Genomic DNA, 19493 nt, shown 5'->3' with positions numbered 1-19493 from the left:
TTCGGGACAGAAATCAACATGTGTTGTATTTGTCTCAGAAGGAATACATTGGCAAAGTTTTGTAGAGGTTCAATATGGACGGGGGGAAGAAGACTAGTACTCCTTTGCCTCCATATGTGAAACTCAGTGCTATGGACAGCCCACAGTCAGATAGTGGCAGGGCTGATATGGCCAAAATTCCGTATGCTTCAGCTTGTGGCAGTCTCATGTATGCCATGGTTGCTACTAGGCCGGACATTGCATTTGCAGTGGGAGTGGTTTCTAGATACATGGCCAACCCTGGCAAGAAGCATTGGGAAGCAGTGAAAGGTGTCATGAGATACCTGAAGGACACACAGGATATGTGCATTTGTTTTGGCAAACAGGATGCATTAGTGCATGGTTACACGGATTCGGATTATGCCGGTCATCCAGATAACCGGAAGTCTACTACCGGTTATGTGTTTACATTCACAGGAGGTGCTGTGTCATGGATATCCAGGATGCAGAAGTGCACAGCCTTATCTACTACAGAGGCCGAGTATATTGCAGCCACAGAGGCTTGCAAGGAGACATTATGGCTATCTCGGTTAGTGGTTGATTTGGGCTATACAGCACAGTCAGAGTGCCATCCAGTTGGCAAAGAACCCTGTCTTTCATGCAAAGACGAAGCATGTGGATGTGAAGTATCACTTCATCAGAGAGGTGATAGAGAACAAGCAAATTCAGCTTGTTAAGATTCATACGGATGACAACCCGGCTAATCTGTTGACAAAGAGTTTGCCTCCGGAGCGGTTTGCTCATTGCAGACACTTGATGGGCATTGGATGAGGCCAGTTTCAGCCTTGATATGGCCTTGTATATTATCATGTACATGCTGATTTTTTCTTTTCCTTTACTTAAGGGCACTTTGCCTTTAAGTGGGAGGTTGTTGGGGTAAAGGCATTATGCCCACCCTTATAGTGTGTACAAGCCCATAAGTTATAGTACATAGTACACTTAGTACTTTTAATGTACTAAGTGCACTATGTGTACTAGTGCAATATACATGTGTGATAGGGGAGTCACACACTCATCTTGATGAGTTGACTTATCCCCACAACTCTCTCTCTCTCTCTTGTTTCTCTGTGTATGTCTCCCACATGAACTCTAACCCTAACTCCCATTCAATCTCCATGGTGGTAGCCCACTCTGCCGCAAGCACATCCGGGCTCTTCCCGGTGCTGGCTGCGCATAGTCACTAGAAACGTTTCGGGGGTTTTGGGGTTTCGGGGGAAAACGTTTCAGCCTTCAGCTAAGAAACGCCAAGGTTTCGGTTTTTTTTCTATATAATTTTGCATTGCTAAAGTTCCAAACAATTGGAACTTTTAACATTTTGAGAAACTTTTTTTTTTTTTAGAAACCAAAAATATTAGGAGTTTCTGAAACGTTTCGAGGTTTCTCACTCCAGAAATGCGTTTTCATGTGACTATGCGGATGCGTCATGAGATGAGATGAAGTACATCTCTCTACAGGAATATGCAACCACGCCATGAATACTCCTCTTGCGGGTGTCGCTCCATCCATCCACAATGAGGGAGACTCTGTTCCTCTCCCATTGCCGCTTTGTGTTGTCGGCCACTTGCTCTACAATGCGCTTCTCCTTCTCGATCAATGTAGTGCGCAAGCTCTCGGATGAGGGGGGCGTATAGGTTGAGCCATACTCCCCAATCTTCTTAACCATGACCTTGAAGTATTCCAACCTATTCAAGAAAGCAATGTACTAATGAGAAGGAGACTAGTATGATGAAAACATGAATGATGAATTGGCAATGATCGATCACACTTACCTAGCCGCTTAAAAGGCGATGTGGTCATGGAAGAAGAAGTGGGCCACCGCCATATCCACCTCCTCCTTCAACTTGGGGTTCCAATTCTCCCCAAGTGTAGATTGTCGCCGTGGGCCACGCAAGGGTTGAGAGGTCATGGAGATGGAGGGTGCCAACGTGATGGATGGAGCAAAATCCAACTCGATCGTGAAGGTGATGGCGTGCATGATCCCGATCCACCACATGACTCCATTGTAGAGACTTGAGTTCCTCTCCCCATCGTCACAGGATCCACAGCCACTCATGGTGTCCTTGCCGCTTCGACCACCTCGTAAACGGCAAGCTTGTCGAGAAGTTTCCATCTCTTTTCGAGCGTGACATTCGTGCAAAACCGCACCTCATGCCCACTCTTATGCAAGAGATGGGCTCGCACTTTGTCAACGCCACCCGTTCGCCGGTACGGTCGAAGCTTGCATGCCTATGGCCGAGAACCGCCTCCATGAGCAGATGGGGTGTAGTTAACCTCCTCCCACCATGTCCATCCCGTTGTCCTTCTACAAGAAGCCCCGACACGTGAGGAGGATGCCATGGTTGAAGATGGCTTGAGAGAGGGAGAGAGGGAGAGAGGCTTGAGGGAGAGAGACTAGAGACTAGAGTGCTTGAGTGAGAGGCTTGGAAGTTGGAAGAGGCTTGAGGGAGAGAGACTAGATAGTAGAGAGTAGAGACTAGAGTGCTTGTGTGAGAGGCTTGAGCCTTGAGGGAGAGAGAATAGAGACTAGAGTGCTTGTGTGTGTGTGGCTTGCCTTGAGCAATGAGCAAAGACTCGAGACTTGAACTTCCTTGAAGGCTTGAAGGTGTGTGTGTGTGAGGAAGTGTGTGTGTGTGTGCGCTTAATCTGATATAGATAGGCAAGAGAGAGAGGCAAGACTCAAGAGAAGAGACAAGGGCCAAGGGCCGAGGCAAGAGGGCCACTATAGGCCCTTGTGACTATGGGCCAAAATGGCCCAAACACGCCCCCAAGACAGCGTCCCCCAACGGCCAAAAAACGGTCACAAAACTGACCGTTGGAAAGCACAACGGCTAGCTGCCATCTCCCACACCGTCCCGGCTCGAAGCTGTCCCCGTCCCCCCCATCCCTTGTGAGGGACGCCTCCAAGGGAGACGTCTGTCCGTCCCCGTTTCTGCCACGTCCCAGAACGGTGTCCCCACGTCCCAGCCTCCCGTCCCCTACGTCCCCTGTGACTATGAGAACAAGTCTCCTCCTGCTACTCTTCCAGATAAAACTCCATATGAGGCTTTCCATATTAAGAAGCCCTCTATTGTTCATTTGCACGTATTTGGTTGTTTGGCGAATGTACAGGTGCCTAAGGAGCATCACTCCAAGTTGAGCTCGAAGTCTCAGCGTGTGACTTTTCTCGGATATAGTTATGTGTCCAAGGCATATCATCTGTATGATCAGCAGACCGGCAAAGTTGTTGTGAGCAGTGATGTGGTGTTCGATGAGACTCCTGCATCTTCTAAGGAAGGTGGTGAGCTTCTTCTTCCTCCACCTCCTTCTTCGCGCCTTCTCCTCCCCTTGCTTCTATTACACCTCCAGCTATGGATTCTCAATCAGATGATGATGATGACTTTGCTCCTCCTCCAGCGAGCTTGAGCAGACCAGTGCCTGGATGGTATTTTCAAACAGTTCGTGATTCTGGGTTACAAGAGCTTCCTTCTGCTCCTCTGTCTAGTTCTCTCAAGCGATCTTCCAAAGTTACACAGGGAAACAAATTCATGAGGGCAACATGTTTGTTAACTATGCTCTTATGTCCTCTATTATTCATGGTCCTTCTGGTCACACTTCTATGGACGAGGCTCAACGCCCTGGAATCGACTTCGATGAGACCTTCGCCCAACGGCCCGGATGACTGCCATACAAACCGTTCTTGCTCTTGCAGGACATCATAGATGGCCCGTATTCCAGATGGACGTCAAGTCGGCTTTCCCGAATGGAGAGATTACACAAGAAGTGTATGTTGATTAGCCGCCATGATTTGAGGTTCCAAACAGACAGGACCAGGTGTATCGGCTGAAGAAAGCTTTGTATGATCTGAAGCAGGCTCCGCGAGCTTCGTACCAGCGGATTGATGAGTTCTTTCAGAAGTTTGGCCTACATCGTTCTCATGCAGATTCGAACCTTTATATCCTCCTTGAGAGGGGATTAGTTGTTATCATTGTGGTCTATGCTGATGACCTTATCTTTACACGTTCTTATTCTGTGAGGATCCGTTCAGTCATGGATGCTTTGGAGACAAAGTTTGAGATGACGGATCTTGGCCTTCTGCATTATTTTCTTGGCTTTGAGATTTGGCAGACCCCTCAGGGTATTTTCTTCTCTCAGCAGAAGTACACTCGAGAGATTCTTGACAACTTTCAGATAATTGGGTGTCAACCAATATCTTCTCCTATGGATACTAGTGAGAAGCTTTCTCTTCTTGATGCTTCTCCAAGGATTGATCAGGGACAGTATCGGGTTCTCGTTGGTTGTTTGGTATGGTTGACCTACTCTCGATTGGACATTTGTTTCGCAATCAGGTTATTGAGGTCTTTCACATCCAAACCCTGTCAGCAGCATTGGCGGTGTGCTCTCAGGGTGCTTCAGTACTTGCGTGGTACTTCGGACTTTGGCATCTTCTATGGCCCAGGGTGCACTCTTCTTGGATGGTCTGATTCAGATTGGACTGGAGATCCGAATACTCGACGTTCGACCACTAGTTGTGTTTTTTCACTTGGGTCGAGAGCCATTTCATGGAGTAGTAAAAAGCAACCTACTGTGGCGCTTTCCTCTGCAAAGGCGGAGTATCGTGCAGTTTGTTATGCTACCTGTGAAGGGATTTCGTTGCGGAGATTATTGGGAGAACTTGGCTTTCCTCCTACCGGATCTACTCTTCTTTGGCGTGACAATTAGAGTTGCATCGTCATCGCCAAGAACCCTGTGTTTCGTGCTCATACGAAACACATTGAGATTCAGTATCACTATGTTCGTGAATGGGTTCTTGTTGAAGATTTGCGTTTGGAGTATTGTCCTTCAGCAAAGAATGTAGCAGATTTGTTCACCAAGCCGGTGTCTCAGGCTTCCTTGGCTCCTCATCTTCGGCTTCTCGGAGTTTGTTCAACATCTAGTGAGAGAAGGGGTGTTAGCATATTCATCCCCATATTCTGCCCATGTATCGTGCCCATATTTGATCCCTTTTATGGCCCTTGGTTTTGGGTTGGCCAACCTTATTTTCTCCTAATTTTTCTCCATTTTCCTTGTATTTTTCCCAAGTCGGATGATGCTTTTCCAGTCGGCCAGGCCTGTTGCTCCAATCGGCCAACCCCATTTGACCTATATATAGGTGGAATGGCCTCTCCCCTTTTCATTTCAGTGTTTTGCTTGAGGTGTGCTTCATGTGTTGACACACTCTCACCTTTTGTATCCTTCACTTATGAGACTGTTATGTCTCTTGCTCAAGATTGCTTTCATTGCAGTATATTCAACTTATTAGCTTCATCTCTCTCTTGCACTTCTCAGATCAACACACTCTAGTGCTCATCTTGCTTCCGCTCTATGCACTCTTTCATGTATGTGCTACCTTTCTTGCTTAGATCTCTTGTCAACAGGCTGCCAACTAGCTCTCCAACTGCTGAATAATCTCCTCATTCCCCTCTATCTTATATGTTGCCATTAGGCTCTTGTAGAGATCGAGGTTGATGGACCATCCTTTCGCCCAAGTAACCAAAGAGCTCTCGGACATCTGTCGAAAATCATGTTCTGTTCCTGCCGCAGATGCACTTGAAGAAAGCAAACACACCTTTGTGGTCAAGGATTGGGAGAAGGTTTCATCCTTGCGCGATGGAGTAAGGGTGGGTGTAGCCAATTAGCTCGGGCAGGGAAGCTATTGTTAGCATTATTCATGTGCTGGTAGTGTGCCCAAGTTTTGTATCAGGGGTGCCCAGATCTATCCCGAGCAGCACCATATTTTTCCCTCTGTTCAGGGCCCTTGGTTGTAGGGTTGGCCACCCATTTTTCACATGTTTATTTTTGTCTAGTCGTGTTAGAGCAAGTCGGCCAGCTCCAGTAGGGGCTATATAAGGCCAGGCTCTTACTCATTTGTAGACATCTTGACAGGGGCTTCCATGTCCTCCCTCAAGGGACTTGTTCATCATGCCCTCACTTACGGGAACCACCCCTTGCACAAGGCTCATTGTATCATTGCTTCTTCTTCATTATGCAGATTCGTTTTCTTTCTCTCCGTGCCTATGTCTCATGCTTTCCGCTGCTCACTTTTGACATGGTATCAGAGCACCAGGTTGAGGCTCTTCTACAGAAGGTGTTCGGGCGTTTTTTCTGAGAGAGAAGGATTTCTGCGTTTTCTGATACTGCTTGTTGCAGAGGAGGAGGGAGTGTTTTGGTCTTGTCTGGGGCAGCTGGAGGAGGTAGAGGGCAGCCCCTTCTGCCTGCATTTTCTGCAGGACAGGGGCGGCCGGAGTAGGTACCCAATTAGCTGCGTTTTCTGCCCTTGTGAGCAGGTGAAGGGCAGTCAGCATGGCTGTGTTTTTTTTCTTTGAAGGTGGGCAGCCTGGCTGCATTTTTCTCCAGAGGAGGTGCTGGGCAGCCTGGCTGCATTTTTCTCCAGAGGAGATGCTGGGCAGCATGGCAACGTTTTTCTCCACTGGGGGTGCTGAGCAGCATGGCTGCGTTTTCCCCCAGAGGAGGTGCTGAAGGAGCTGTGTTTTCCTCTTCCCTCTCTTCTTCTTGGTACACGTGCTGCCGGCTGGTTACAGCAGCGTTTTTTGCATTATCTCATCTGCGTTTTTGGAGGCAGTGGAGGCAGGTGTTCTTTTCCAGGAATGGTGCCTTCCCACATGGCCTTGAGCCCTTGCTCGGCCAATCTTTGCTTTGTCAGAGTTTTCAGACTCATGGGTGCACACTTGGATTCACATCCTCGAGGTGTGTGTGGAAGACAATTAGTCCTTTCTCGATAGCAGAGGGGGTCTATGAGTTTGTGCCAGTTCAGCATAGTCTTGCTGGTGTACAGGTGTTTCCTTTAGGTTCTCAGGGTGTTCACCTTGAGAGGGGGATGTGGTTACTTGGCAAGGTGAGCCACTCCTATTCCCCAGGCAGATGGCCTTCTGGATTACAGGGTACAAGCACAGGAGTCTTCATCCCTAGGTTGAGCATTGATTTGGGAGCTTGGTGTACAGGTTGATATCGGCATTCATGTAGAGGCAAGCTAGATCACTTGGTGACGAGAGCTGTTGTCGAGGTTCACAGGTACTTGCTCAGTTGCACGATGGGAACAGGATGCATGGCAGGTGTACAGGTTCATTGGGTACAGGTAGATACCAGTGGAGCAGCAGTTTGGAGCAGATGATTTACATCAGATTGTGCTTTGGGATGATGAGTTGTAGATGTTTGGTTCCACATGGACACATGACTAGTTGGTTGGGAGCTTGCCAGTTGGGGGTGTAAGGTTTTGGCAGGAGAGCTTTCTTGAGCTCAGTGCCATAGTTAACACCAAAGAGCTCAAGGGGTGTTGCCATGTGATTGGGTGACTCGTAGGGGTGTGTAAGTAGTAGTCCCATCACGCGACGACGAGTTATGGATACAAGTTTTAAAGGTCAGGTGCCAGCAGGAGTGTCAGCTACAGTGTTGGAGGTATGTTTCTTCCACTTGGAGTGTTAGCAGGACAGAGAGGCATTCTTGGACCAAGGGATACATGGAGATCCGGAAACCTTGTATCTAGAGATTGGTGCTCAACAAGCTCAAAGTTGGAGGCTTGAGTACCAGGGCTGATGTAGACATTGTGAGCCTCTAGGGTGTCTAGAGGGGGTGCCAACAAGGAGACAGTTTGGCGGTGTTCTCTAAGGAGCAAATTTTTTCTTGGAGGTAGAGAATCAGACGACATCCTTTCTTGGGTTGAAGAGGGAGCACATCGTGTGGACTGGTGTGATACAGATTGGGTTGGAGATATGGACATCTGGTGGTTCATTTTTGGATTTTGCTAGACTTCTGGATCGGGAGCAATTTCTTGGAGTAAGTGACAAAGGCAGGAGCAAATCGACTTCTCAACTTGCTTTGGAGGTTTCCTTTTCCAGCTCCTTGGACCGGTTTCTCTCCCAGGATCTGAGAGGGGGTGTTAGCATTATTCATCTCGTGGTAGTGTGCCCAAGTTGTGTATCAAGGGTGCCCAGATTTATCTCGGGCAGCACCATATTTTTCTCTCTGTTCAGGGCCCTGGGTTGTAGGGTTGGCCTCCCATTTTTCACATGTTTATTTTTGTCTAGTCGTGGGTCTTTTTCTAGAGCAAGCCGGCCAGCTCCAGTAGGGGGTATATAAGGCCAAGCTCTTACTCATTTGTAGACATCTTGACAAGGGCTTCCAAGTCCTTCCTCAAGGGAGTTGCTCATCATGCCCTCACTTACGAGAACCACCCCTTGCACAGGGCTCATTGTATCATTGCTTCTTCATTATGCAGTTTCGTTTTCTCTCTCTCTGTGCCTGTCTCACGCTTTCCGCTACGCACTTTAGACAGCTGCATATACCTAGATGTATAAAACACTACCCTAACCGCTCCCTCCATCCATGAACTGGCTGGCCCCTAGCACCCCCTTGGACGCAACCTTCTGTTGTGTTTTGTTGTATATGGCTGCCCACTGTCTGTTGAAAAATCCTTCCTTGAATTTGCCCTAAACACAGCTGAAAACTACAATCAGTACTACACCAAATCATGAGGTGGCAAGCTAGCTCACCTCCCAACCGCAATCGACATCCACCGATCGCCCCCGAGCCAAGGCTCAGGCTTCCTGCACAATCCCATAGGCCCGTGTGTCCCATACCACCGAAGCTTGCTCGTAGGCCTTTGACACGCCAACCTACATACTCACCATGTGCATGGCATGAGCATGTCTGCTCTCTTGGTCCAAGCTAGACCACCGGTGGTGCATCCACACAACTATGGATTGAATGATAGGAAAATGTGCCCAAGTACAAAAGATAAATAAGTGAATATTACGGTGTACACATGCACGAGAAAAAAAACCTCCTAGTGAGGGAAAGAGTGCCCCGGCCAACTAAGTGTGTTCACACACATCACTACCTATGACATAAATGTCTACAAACCCCCTTGGGAATGATGATGTAAACATGTTAAGGGATATGGCTAATCACTCCCCAAAAGGCAACAAGCCCAAAGCTTTGCGAAACGCTTCAAACTTCTAACGAGAAAGAGCCTTTGTAAACAAATCTACCATGTTGGCTTAGTGCGAGCATGGAACACTAGGTTCCTCGCAATTGCCAATGCGCTCTACCTGTCAGTAAAGATACAAGTGGAGGATGATTGTCCAACACTCAAATCAACCAAAAGGCGTCTGAGCCATACACACTCAACTATCGCTGTAAAAGCTGCCCTATAGGCTATACTCAACTTCACAGCTCGAAGTGACCACTGTTGGTTGCTTTTTGTTGAGCCATGATATACATGAATCACCGAGATGAAAGCAACCGCTAGTGGACAGTCTGGTGTCGTAACATAACTTCATGGTTGCCTCTCTTGTAGGAGCAGACATAATCTTAGAGATAGTTCATTGTGGGTATCCACGGGAGCAATACACTTGCTGAAATTTCTAGGAAGCAAGTGATTGGGTAGCCATACACTCAGTGCATAACGTTTTGGACATTGTCTCTTGTGTTAGTGATATTCCGACATGCATAGATCTTTTTTCTATGATGGAAACTTTCACACGTGTTGATTTGGTGGCCCATTGTGAGCCAATGATGAGCTTCATGATGGCTGGAAATTTACAGCCCATTGATGGTTGTGTGGATGAACCTCTTTCACCTTTCTCAAAGACTCTTCACACTTGGCTTTGTGATGCAAGGATTGATAATGGTTATGGGCAGCATACACATGGATTAGCACCAAGTTTCTTGTGGTGACTCATCTTTTCTTTGGGTTGATACGGAGTCGTCCTCAAGAGAGATTGGGGGACAGGAGATGGTGGAATCCATATAGGCTATGGAGGTGGATGGGCACTACATCCTTTATAGAGACTACTTGTGTCGAGATCTCTTGTGAGTCGTGATGATATCTTAGTTGAGGTGGATATGGATGTATCTATCTTGGGTGTGGTTCCGAGGGCTACACACACTTTGTTTCGCATGGATGTATCTACTACGGGTGCATATGGTTCTCCTTTCTATGCGGAGCAATGGTCAAGTGATGCATGTATCCATGAATATGATCACTTTGAGGAGGAGTTGGATGCCTATGTTTATGAGGGATTGGACAGCCGTGCATTTGCTCATGGTGGGGACATATGTGATGCTTATAGTGTGGACAGCTATGTTTTAGATCCACCTATGGAGAGTGTTGCACATGCATCAATTGGTGTGGACAGCCATGCTTGGGATTCACCTATGGATGCATTGAGGGATGGTCTATGGACTATGTATGTGCATCTGGTTTATGATGCTTTTTCAAGCTCAGAGTGGAAAGTGTATAATTGTGAGCTCTATGAGACCACTTCATGTGTGGATGCCTTATTGGAGTCTAGTCACTAGCGTTGATGAGGATCATGCGTATAATGATCTTGAGGATCGCACTTTGGATACGTGGGCAGATTACACATGTGGTGATGGTTATGCACATGAGGATTTGACATGTATTGATCAAAGTGTTGTGCATGACAATGATGCCTTACACACATCTTTTGGAGATACTTCTTGCTTTCGTGATGTGTATAGCGACTTTCTTTGTACATGGGACATTGACTGGTGCTATACTCATTGCATAGAGGATGACATAGAGAGAGTCATACCTAAGGAGAGTTTTTCAAATTATCATTGTACTACCACTTATCATGAGGACGGGGATGCCTATGATGATGCATGTGATGGTAGTCTTGATGATGGTGTTACCCACTATGACGATGCATGCTCTATACTTAATGGTGGAGATTTCCGTATGCTTGGTGCACATGTTACTTATGGTGAGCTCGGGGTTTGCATTTACAGTGAGCATGTGTATTTGGATAGTCACACCCATGCTCGTACGGATGTCAACTATGAGGTGTGTATCTTTAGGTCTTGTGGATGCCGATATGATGTGATGGCTTATAAGGTCGGAGCATTCACTTCTGGATGTGTCATATGCCACTTGGATTGTATTGCCTGTGGAGGACACACGACTAGCTTTGTAAGAGATGAGAATTCTTTGCATTTCACATTTGATTCAAACAGTCATGTGGACTATGGATCATGGTACGGACTTTGTTTAAGGACATGTGGTCATGCTGATGTGCATATGGATCATGGACTCTTGGGATTCCCATTTGACCTAGGAGATCGGGTGATGACTGAGGATGCATGGCTTACACCACATTTTTTATCCGGGTAGTATTATGCTTTTCAGCTTGGGTGTCCGTCTATGCAATTTCCCATTTTCTATGAGGTCACACGACCAATTTTGGCTTTTATATATAGCCTTTGTATACTTTGTGTGCACGACCACCCTTTCGATTTCGAGGACAAAATCATTGTGGGAATGGATGGTTTGTAATGTAGTGGTTTAGGTGCACATTCACATGGGGAATGGGCCTAGGCACTTAGGGCTTAGAGTCATTTACATATGTGGGTTTATGGGACCTTGGGGGATAAAAGGCATAGGGCACATGGATATTGTATCTTTTTGACATATTATACATTTGACCTTTCTTGGAGCTACTAGCTTCTTGTACAAGCTTTCATTGTTTTCTTCATGGACCTATGGCTACTCTACGTATTGTGGACAACTTGTCCATTTGAGTCTAGTTGTGAGGACTCCAACCATTGAGTTCTACCCTCCCTAGATTCTCTTCATTGCAACTTCCACATGCCTCCGCCCTAGCTCTGAGTTTGTCGCGCCAACAACCAAACTTCCAATAGTTGCAAGGCTTCGTGCGCTAACTACAAGGTGGGCACTTTTTGGAGGGCCTTCTTAGCAAGGCATAGCCAGCTCACTAGGAGTAGAGGAAGGATTTGCCAGTAGTCCAGTTTGGCATCTTGTTCACGCAGAGGGATACTTATGAAGCTTGGTGCTCCTTTTGACAGTAGGGCAATGGCAACAAGAAGAGGTGAATCTAGCAGGCATGAACTGGATTATGCTTGCATGGGTAGCATGTTTGATTTTGAGGAACCATCCTCTTAGGAGTAGGCTCATGGCAATGAGCATTGAGAGATAGCCATGCAGAAAGAGTATAGTTCCATCCAGACAAACAATACATGTGAACTAGTTGACTTGCCTCCAAGCAAGAATGTGATTGGTACGAAGTTGGGTGTATAAGATCAAACGCAAGCCAAATGGATTCATTGACACGTACAAAGCAAGGCTAGTTGCTAAAGGCCATTCCCAAGAGAAGGAGATAGACTATGATGAAACCTTTGATCCAACTTCAAAAATGACAACCATTCGAACAATCACTCCATTGGCAGCTCACCATGGTTGGAGTATGCATTAGTTGGATAAGACTGCATTCTTGAATGTGGATCTATGTATGTACAACAACCTCTAGGCTTTGTGGTTGCAGGTCATGAAAACAAAGTAAAGAAGGCACTCTATGGTCTCAAGCAAGCTCCTTGAGCTTGGTATGAGAAGATTCATGGGCATTTGACCAACCAAGGATTCCAAAATAGTCCCATTGAAAGTGCAGAGAGAGATGGTTCAAACATTGTCTTAGTCATCCTGTATGTGGATGCTGTGATCTTGCCAAGGAACAGTGAGCTGAAAATTTCGGCTTTTAAAGCTGAATAGCAGAAGGCACTTGAGATGTCCAATCTTGGTTGGTTGCATTTCATTTGCACATCCAGTTTATGCAACAGGATGGTGGCATTGTTATTTCTCAATCAGAGTATGTTCAAGGGCTTTTGAAAAGGTTTTGCATGGAGGATTGCAAGCCTATTGCCACACCAGTTGAGACATGTATAAAGCTCAATAGCTTTGCTATTGTAGGTGAGCCTTTTGATGCTACCATGTATAGATGTTTCCCTGTTAAGAAAATTTCTACATAGCCCAAGGACTATGCATTGGCAGGCTGTCAAGCGCATTTCAGATACCTCCAAGGTTCAGAGACTTATTGATTGTTCTATGCTTCGGGAGGGGGGGGGGGGGGGGGGGGGAGGATTTTCAACTTTGCACTTAAAGTGATTTAGATTGGGATGGCAACTTTGATGCACGACAGTCGACCAGTGGTTTTTGCTTTTTGTTCGAGAATTCTTCCATCTCATGACTTAGCAAAAAGCAACCTACATGGGTGACATCTTCATGTTAAGCCAGGTACAAAGCAATCTTCACACCCACAGTCAGGTGCATGTAGCCGAGGAGGTTACTCTTGATGACATGTATGCATGCCATCAGCAACCTGCAGGGTGCTACCCCCCTACTTACAAACAGTCAGAGTGCTATGGCTGTTGCACAGAAGAAATCTATGAATATGTCACGCTTCATGTGAGGCCAAAAGACGACTCTAATGAGCTTCTCCAAAGTTGGGACTCTTCCCTAACCACATTATCTGCTATAAGAACATGTTCTTGCTTTGGTGGATTACTTATATGTTCCACTCACTCTAAGTAAATGATATGATCTCATATAAGCACTGCCTTTTACAGCCTTTCTTGACACAAAAAGATGCAACATTCACCTTGACCTACACTAATCTAGTGCATGACGAGTTCAGCCTGCACCTGATTGAATGAATGGGGTATGTGACAAAGATACATGGGATTCAGCCTGGACATGTTTGGCAGATCAAACTCATGACAGATCGCTTTAATGTAGTTTAAACACACAGTCTTGAAGATTACCTATCAGCTAATTAATGGCCTACAACATGGCAGCCATGTGAGAAATGTGAATGCACCAAAAACTTGCTCCAAGGAGGGTATTTTACGCATGGATAGTCTGTGCATGGCTCCAGAACCATAGATGATATTATGGATTACAGTGCTCAAGCACTTGTAGCGGGTGCTTGGTCAGCCCAAATCGCAAATCGTGGTCACTATTCTGCTCTATGCACATGTCATTGTCTGATCCTCATAGTTGTGAGAAGAATTTCATGGACATTAAGATCTTATATGCACTTTTGATGAGAGAGATCCAAGCTTATGGTATTTTCTATATCCAAGGAAGGCAGCTCTTAAAAGACAGGACAGAATCGGCCCCTAATAGACGCTGCCAATAATCTCTCTCTCTCCACATACACACCTGCCGGCCTTGAAGTTCTACTTGCAGATTAGCAAGATTCCGCTGTACAGAAGTAAGCTCTCTTAAGACGCACACCAAGGATTCCGTTTTGTCCGTTGTCCCGGGAGCAGGCATGGCATTCTGCAGAGCATCTTCCTGAACAAAGATCAGGAACAACTGCGCTCAACAACAAGGAAAAGTATCCTAGCTTCGCAAATCAAACCATGTCAAGATAGCCTCATAATCGAGCTTCAACATTCTGAACTGCGAGGCAGGCAAACGTCAAAACCCTAATTCGAGATTGAATGGGGACGGAAGTGCACCTGGGGGACCGAAAAGCCCAGATCGGCAGCTATGGCGAGCGCATCCGCCATCCCACCCAAGCGGCGAAGTGGCTTCTTCCCCACCCATGCTGTGTCTGGAAGATTGTTGACGCTGGAGTTGAGGTTAGCAGAAGCCATGGCAAGCTGGGCTGTTATGGTGGTTGCATACGTGGCATACGAAGCTATTCACATTTTTCAAATTATACCAGTAAGGCAGCCTGCCCAGTGAACACAAATGTTGGAGCCGTTCACAAAAAGGATGTTAGGCTACCCAAGGTAACAAGCTAACGCGATGAAGAAAGTGGAAATCGTCCAATCGAAGTCCTCCACTTGCAATGTGTTGTTCACATGGTCTAGCAAATACCTGAGTGATTGCTAAGCTGGACTGCCCAAGTTTTGCTTTTTTTTGTCCGGCTTCCCCACCTCGACCTCAACAGACAACTTTCTTCGCTAACCAATCAACGTGCACCTTCCACTGTCGTTTCCTTAGAGAGTCCGCCATTTTCTTACTCAAAGTGTGTCCCACCAAGAGAGTCTATCGCCCCTTTTGAACACACCAGACAAACGCACAAGAGGGCGAGTAAATTTTCACGTGGACACCACTTTTTTTGGCCTTATTGTCTGCCACCCTATTCTAAACCGAGCCTAAGTACTTTTAGGCAATACTAGCTCGACCTGGCCGTGCCACATGGATTAGCATAGTCCTATATGCAATGTATGTGTGTCTAGGCATCATGGGTATATATGTAAAAAGGGACACTTGGCCTCTCTCATCCCTCCACATTCATGTGGTGCACATGGGATATGAGGTGGATGGGAGGGAGGGCCCTACCATGCCATTAATGGCCTCCATGTGCACGCACCCAATACAAATAACATGGTACCAGATGGTACCAGAGCCATGTTGTTTGTACATTCCTCACAGAGCAAAAAACTTGGCAGTGCTAATCGACTAGTGGCAGAGTTGTTCGACCTCTAAACCTTCATGATAGAGCTAGTGGAACCAAATGCGTATACAAGTAGGTGGACAAGCTTGTTGTCCTACCGATTGTAATCTGGGGTTTAAAAAATGGTTTTGTGGGTAAATCCTAAGAGTACCAATTGTGACATCACTGATTATGCAAAAAGCCTCGTCTCATTGCCTCTGGGTATTCATGTCCTAGCTGTTGGGGGGATGTTGGAAGCTGTTGACCTGGTCGTGCCACGTGGATTAGCATAGTCCCATATGCAATGTATGTGTCTAAGCATCGTGGGTATATATATGTCAAAAGGGACACTTGGCCTCTCTCATCCCTCCACATTTATGTCAAGCACATGGGATATGAGGTGGATGGGAGGGAGGGGCGTGGCCTCCACGTGCATGCACCTAAAACAAACAACAAAACTTGCAAGAAACCTCGTTTGGGTAGGGTGGAATGAAATGAGCTAGCCACTTAGCATTTATTATTATTAGTAAAATTATAGAGAGTTCCGGTAAAGAATTTTTGTACTCCTTATCTTTAGGAAATAAATTTTCTTGCCATTTTGGGAATAAATTTTCTTAGCATTTAGTACACATTCTTAGGGATAAAATTGGTTGATTTAATGAATTGTCCTTATTTTCATTTATTGAAAATAAAAATTAATTCAAGTATGAGCCCTATTGAGTAAGCAAGTCGATAACAAGAACTCCAAGTATGAGCCCTTGTGCCATGGGGTACACTAAGCACAAATGTTGGCTAGCCCGTTATATCCAAACAGGGTGTGAGAACTATAACACATCATGGGAGGTGTGGTAACTCTTCGTTTCCAAGATGATATGAGAGCCCCAGTTCATGATCCTGCCTCCATATGCTCGATTGGAGGGGGGGTGTGGGAGGTGTAAATCTCGCATGGATAATGGGGATTATAAGATGGGAAAAGGGGTGCCAAGTAATCCCACATGCAAAGTTAGTGTGCAAAGACATTGTGGAAGATGAAAGGGTATATATAGTCCAAAGGCCCTCCTTTTGGGAGATTCGAGGGTTGGTTAGGCAGAGTGGGGAACTTGGCTCAGCATGTTAGTGCCTCCAAAGACCCATGCGGATGTGTCCAGGGGTGCTAGTGGCCCTTGTGCCATGGGGTATGCAAGGCATAAATGTTAGCCAACTTGCTATATCCAAATGTGGTGTGAGAACCATGACATCATGGGTGGTGTGGTAACTCTTAATTTCTAAGAGTGCAACCACCCGGCGAAAATTTATTTTAAGCACACAACTTAGGGATTGAGCAAGTCAATCCTTGAGCAACCCTTAGAGTTATCAAAACCTTTAAGACACTTCAAGAAGAAATTCTAATTCTCAAGCACAAAAATTAGAGCATAATATTAACTTACACAAATTGAAAGTGTAAACCTTAATAAACAAAATTGAATAAACAAGAGAGCTAAAAAAAAGGAAGAGATCACCGTCAACGTAAGATTGGGTTGAATCTCCTTTGGATAAGTGTGGCCCTTCATACAACTCATCCATATTTATATGTATCTTTTCAAAACGATAACTCCAAAAACAAAGCACAAGTGATTTTGAGTTTTTGAGTGTAAAAGCTCTTACAAAATATAGCAAGCTACAAATATAAAGTCTTGGATCTACCAAAAGTATAAAATACTAATTGGTATATACAAAGGTTTAAGACCTTATCCTTACAAAAATATTAATGCCAAAATATAAAACTATAATAGGTATTTACATGTCTTCCAAAATATCTCATGGTGGTCCAACACATGTTCCACTTGCGATTAACACATAATTTGGCACTCAATCATCGCCTATATCCAAAAAAAATCTTTGTTAATTCACACACTCAATTAATATACATTAATACTAACTATATTATATCAGTGTCGCACACAACTGATTAAAAATATTAATCCTAGAAAATGATACTATATTATACCAGCGCCGCACACAGCTGATTAAACATGTTAATCCTGGAAAATGATACTATATCATACTATCGCACACAACTGATTAAACACATTAATCCTGGAAAATAATATAAATAAAAGGCCCATCCAAAATAAAATATCCCCAAAATATTCTCAATAAAATAATGGGCATCCGAGGGGGCTATGAGGTGTGAGGGCATTGCACAGCTGGGGGGGATCCATAGAGGTTATGACTAACATTCCCTCTGGGTCAGGTTGCAATTGACCTATTGCATGAATGGTATGAGTGGATGAGATGGAAAGAATGGAAGAACTTTTCTGGCATTCATTTAGCATCTTCAATAGGATGATTGTTAGTGAGGAAATCGATCGCTTATTTTCCCAGCAACCTACTGAAGTTCACTGGCGCATAGCATACACTAGACTAACACGGTGTTAAATTAAGCACAAAGATAACTTATAGGTTACTCGAACAATTACTTGAGTGCCTATTCACTTAACAGTGGAAGAACACAATACTACAGAGCTATTTTCAATGGAGTTAACAACTAGACATAGATATCAAGACTCAAAAAAACATAACAAGGTGACTCATGTATAATGAAGCTAAAACCCCCACCAAAAAAAAAGCAACACTCTTGCTAATATATATATATAGAAGAGCAATGATACAAAATCGGCAGCAAGTCTCTAAAAGGCTTAGGATTCATCCTTTTATACTACTCGCTTGCTGCATCTATCATCATTACTAAGATTTCTTCTGGATGGTAAGATGCGTTGTCGAGGCGTGTAGGAGGCGCCGCTGATGACCTTTTAACTACCATCCAACTGTCACTAGCGGTGTTGACTTGCAATTGTGGCAGGCCGGCTATTTGGCTATTGCTCTGTGGTCATTAGTTCATGCCAGCCCATAGCCTATGGCTAACACTTGGCACGCCCAGTGGGTCGGATTCCCAATCCGACAACTCGAACCCAAAATTGTTGATAATTCTCGGAATGTTAACTGCTTCTTATGTTATGGGGGGTTTTGGTCATGGTCTTGGCAGCTACACCTTAGACTTCGCGATCCAAAAGGCGGAATTTGAAGGATGCCTTCCATGAGATGAATTCCGGGGATTGATTCCTAGAAGCAGACATGGGGAAGAAACATCCCGGTGCGGTAGTGACTTCTTCCCGTGTTGCTTGATTGGTCGTTGGAGGACATCATGATGGTGAATAGTCGATCTTGTAGTTGGTCATAGTGCTTCTAGAGAGCCGTGGAATATTCTTCCAGTGCTTCCAACAATTGCAGCCTTCTTATGTTGGCCGGTGAGGGGCTGCTCCCTTCTAGCTGAGGTGAGGATGGCTCTGCCTCTTCTAGTGATATACCTGCTACATTTGGTAGGAGTACCGAGATGGGTAGCAAATGTGTTGCCCATGATCCTTGAATATGTGCCTTCTTGTATTATTGTGATTCACAGATTGTAGTGCTATTGGTACCTTCAAAACCATACTGTCTTCTTTGAACTGTTCGGCTGGTCTCATTGTTGGTAATGCATCTTCCTTGTGCAGGTTGGTGGTTTCTTTGCCCTTTCCTTTCACAGCAACCATCTTTGTCCCTCAAACTTTAACTGGCGGGGTATCCAAGAGTGAATTTTTGTACTTCATGCCTTGATCTCCAGTGTGGTGAGAAAAATGGTTTTCTTTCTGGTCGCTGGTGGTTTGTCCCTTTGTTGTAAGGATACTGGCTGGCATCCCTTGATGGTTGTCCTTCATTGATGAACTGCTTTAAGATTGTGGATGGGCTCCATAAGTTGTGGGCTTCTTTTTGGGGTGATGGTAACTGTGGTGTGGGAGAAGAATAGAAGAAGGAGCTATGGGCTCTGGACGATGGGAAGTGTGGGCTTCTTTGGGGGGGGGGGGGGGGTGTACATTCAAGTGGTACTTTAGTTGTAGGTTTGGGGATGGGATTTTCTAGAGCAGGAATGTTGCTCTTGGGGATGTAGATGGTATTCTTCATGACTGTGTGCAGAGCAAATGGAAGGGAAGAGAGAGTGTAGAGGATGGTTGGAGGGGAGGGCTTAGAGCTTGTAGTGGAAGGGGTTACTGTATGCAAACAAACAAAGACAATTATATTAGTTGTATTTTATCGGGGTTTAAAAAGAGTTACCATGTAGCATTGGCGCGGAGTGAATGTCGATTCTTGATGGTACTACATTATGTCGCTGAGGGCTTGAGGTGGATCTTTCATGGTTAT

The 19493-nt window shown here is 45.4% G+C and overlaps 1 protein-coding gene across 1 annotated transcript in view; it reads right to left on the bottom strand.

Annotated features, from left to right (window-relative positions):
* AUG2 (HAUS augmin-like complex subunit) overlaps window positions 1-14585 on the bottom strand; it is a 74399-nt gene extending 59814 nt beyond the window's left edge. The window contains exons 1-2 of the mRNA XM_086798106.1: window positions 14353-14585; window positions 14051-14185 (exon numbers count right to left, since the gene is read on the bottom strand). Coding sequence (XP_086654232.1) covers window positions 14051-14185; window positions 14353-14490 — 273 coding nt within the window. The 5' untranslated portion in view covers window positions 14491-14585. The remainder of the gene's footprint in view (window positions 1-14050; window positions 14186-14352) is intronic.
* Window positions 14586-19493: the final 4908 nt, after the last annotated feature.

Source organism: Cibotium barometz, chromosome 5, assembly GCF_041138505.1.
Source record: "Cibotium barometz isolate CiBa-2024 chromosome 5, ASM4113850v1, whole genome shotgun sequence".
Lineage (NCBI taxonomy): Eukaryota > Viridiplantae > Streptophyta > Polypodiopsida > Cyatheales > Cibotiaceae > Cibotium > Cibotium barometz.
This window is presented reverse-complemented; position numbering and strand designations above follow the sequence as displayed.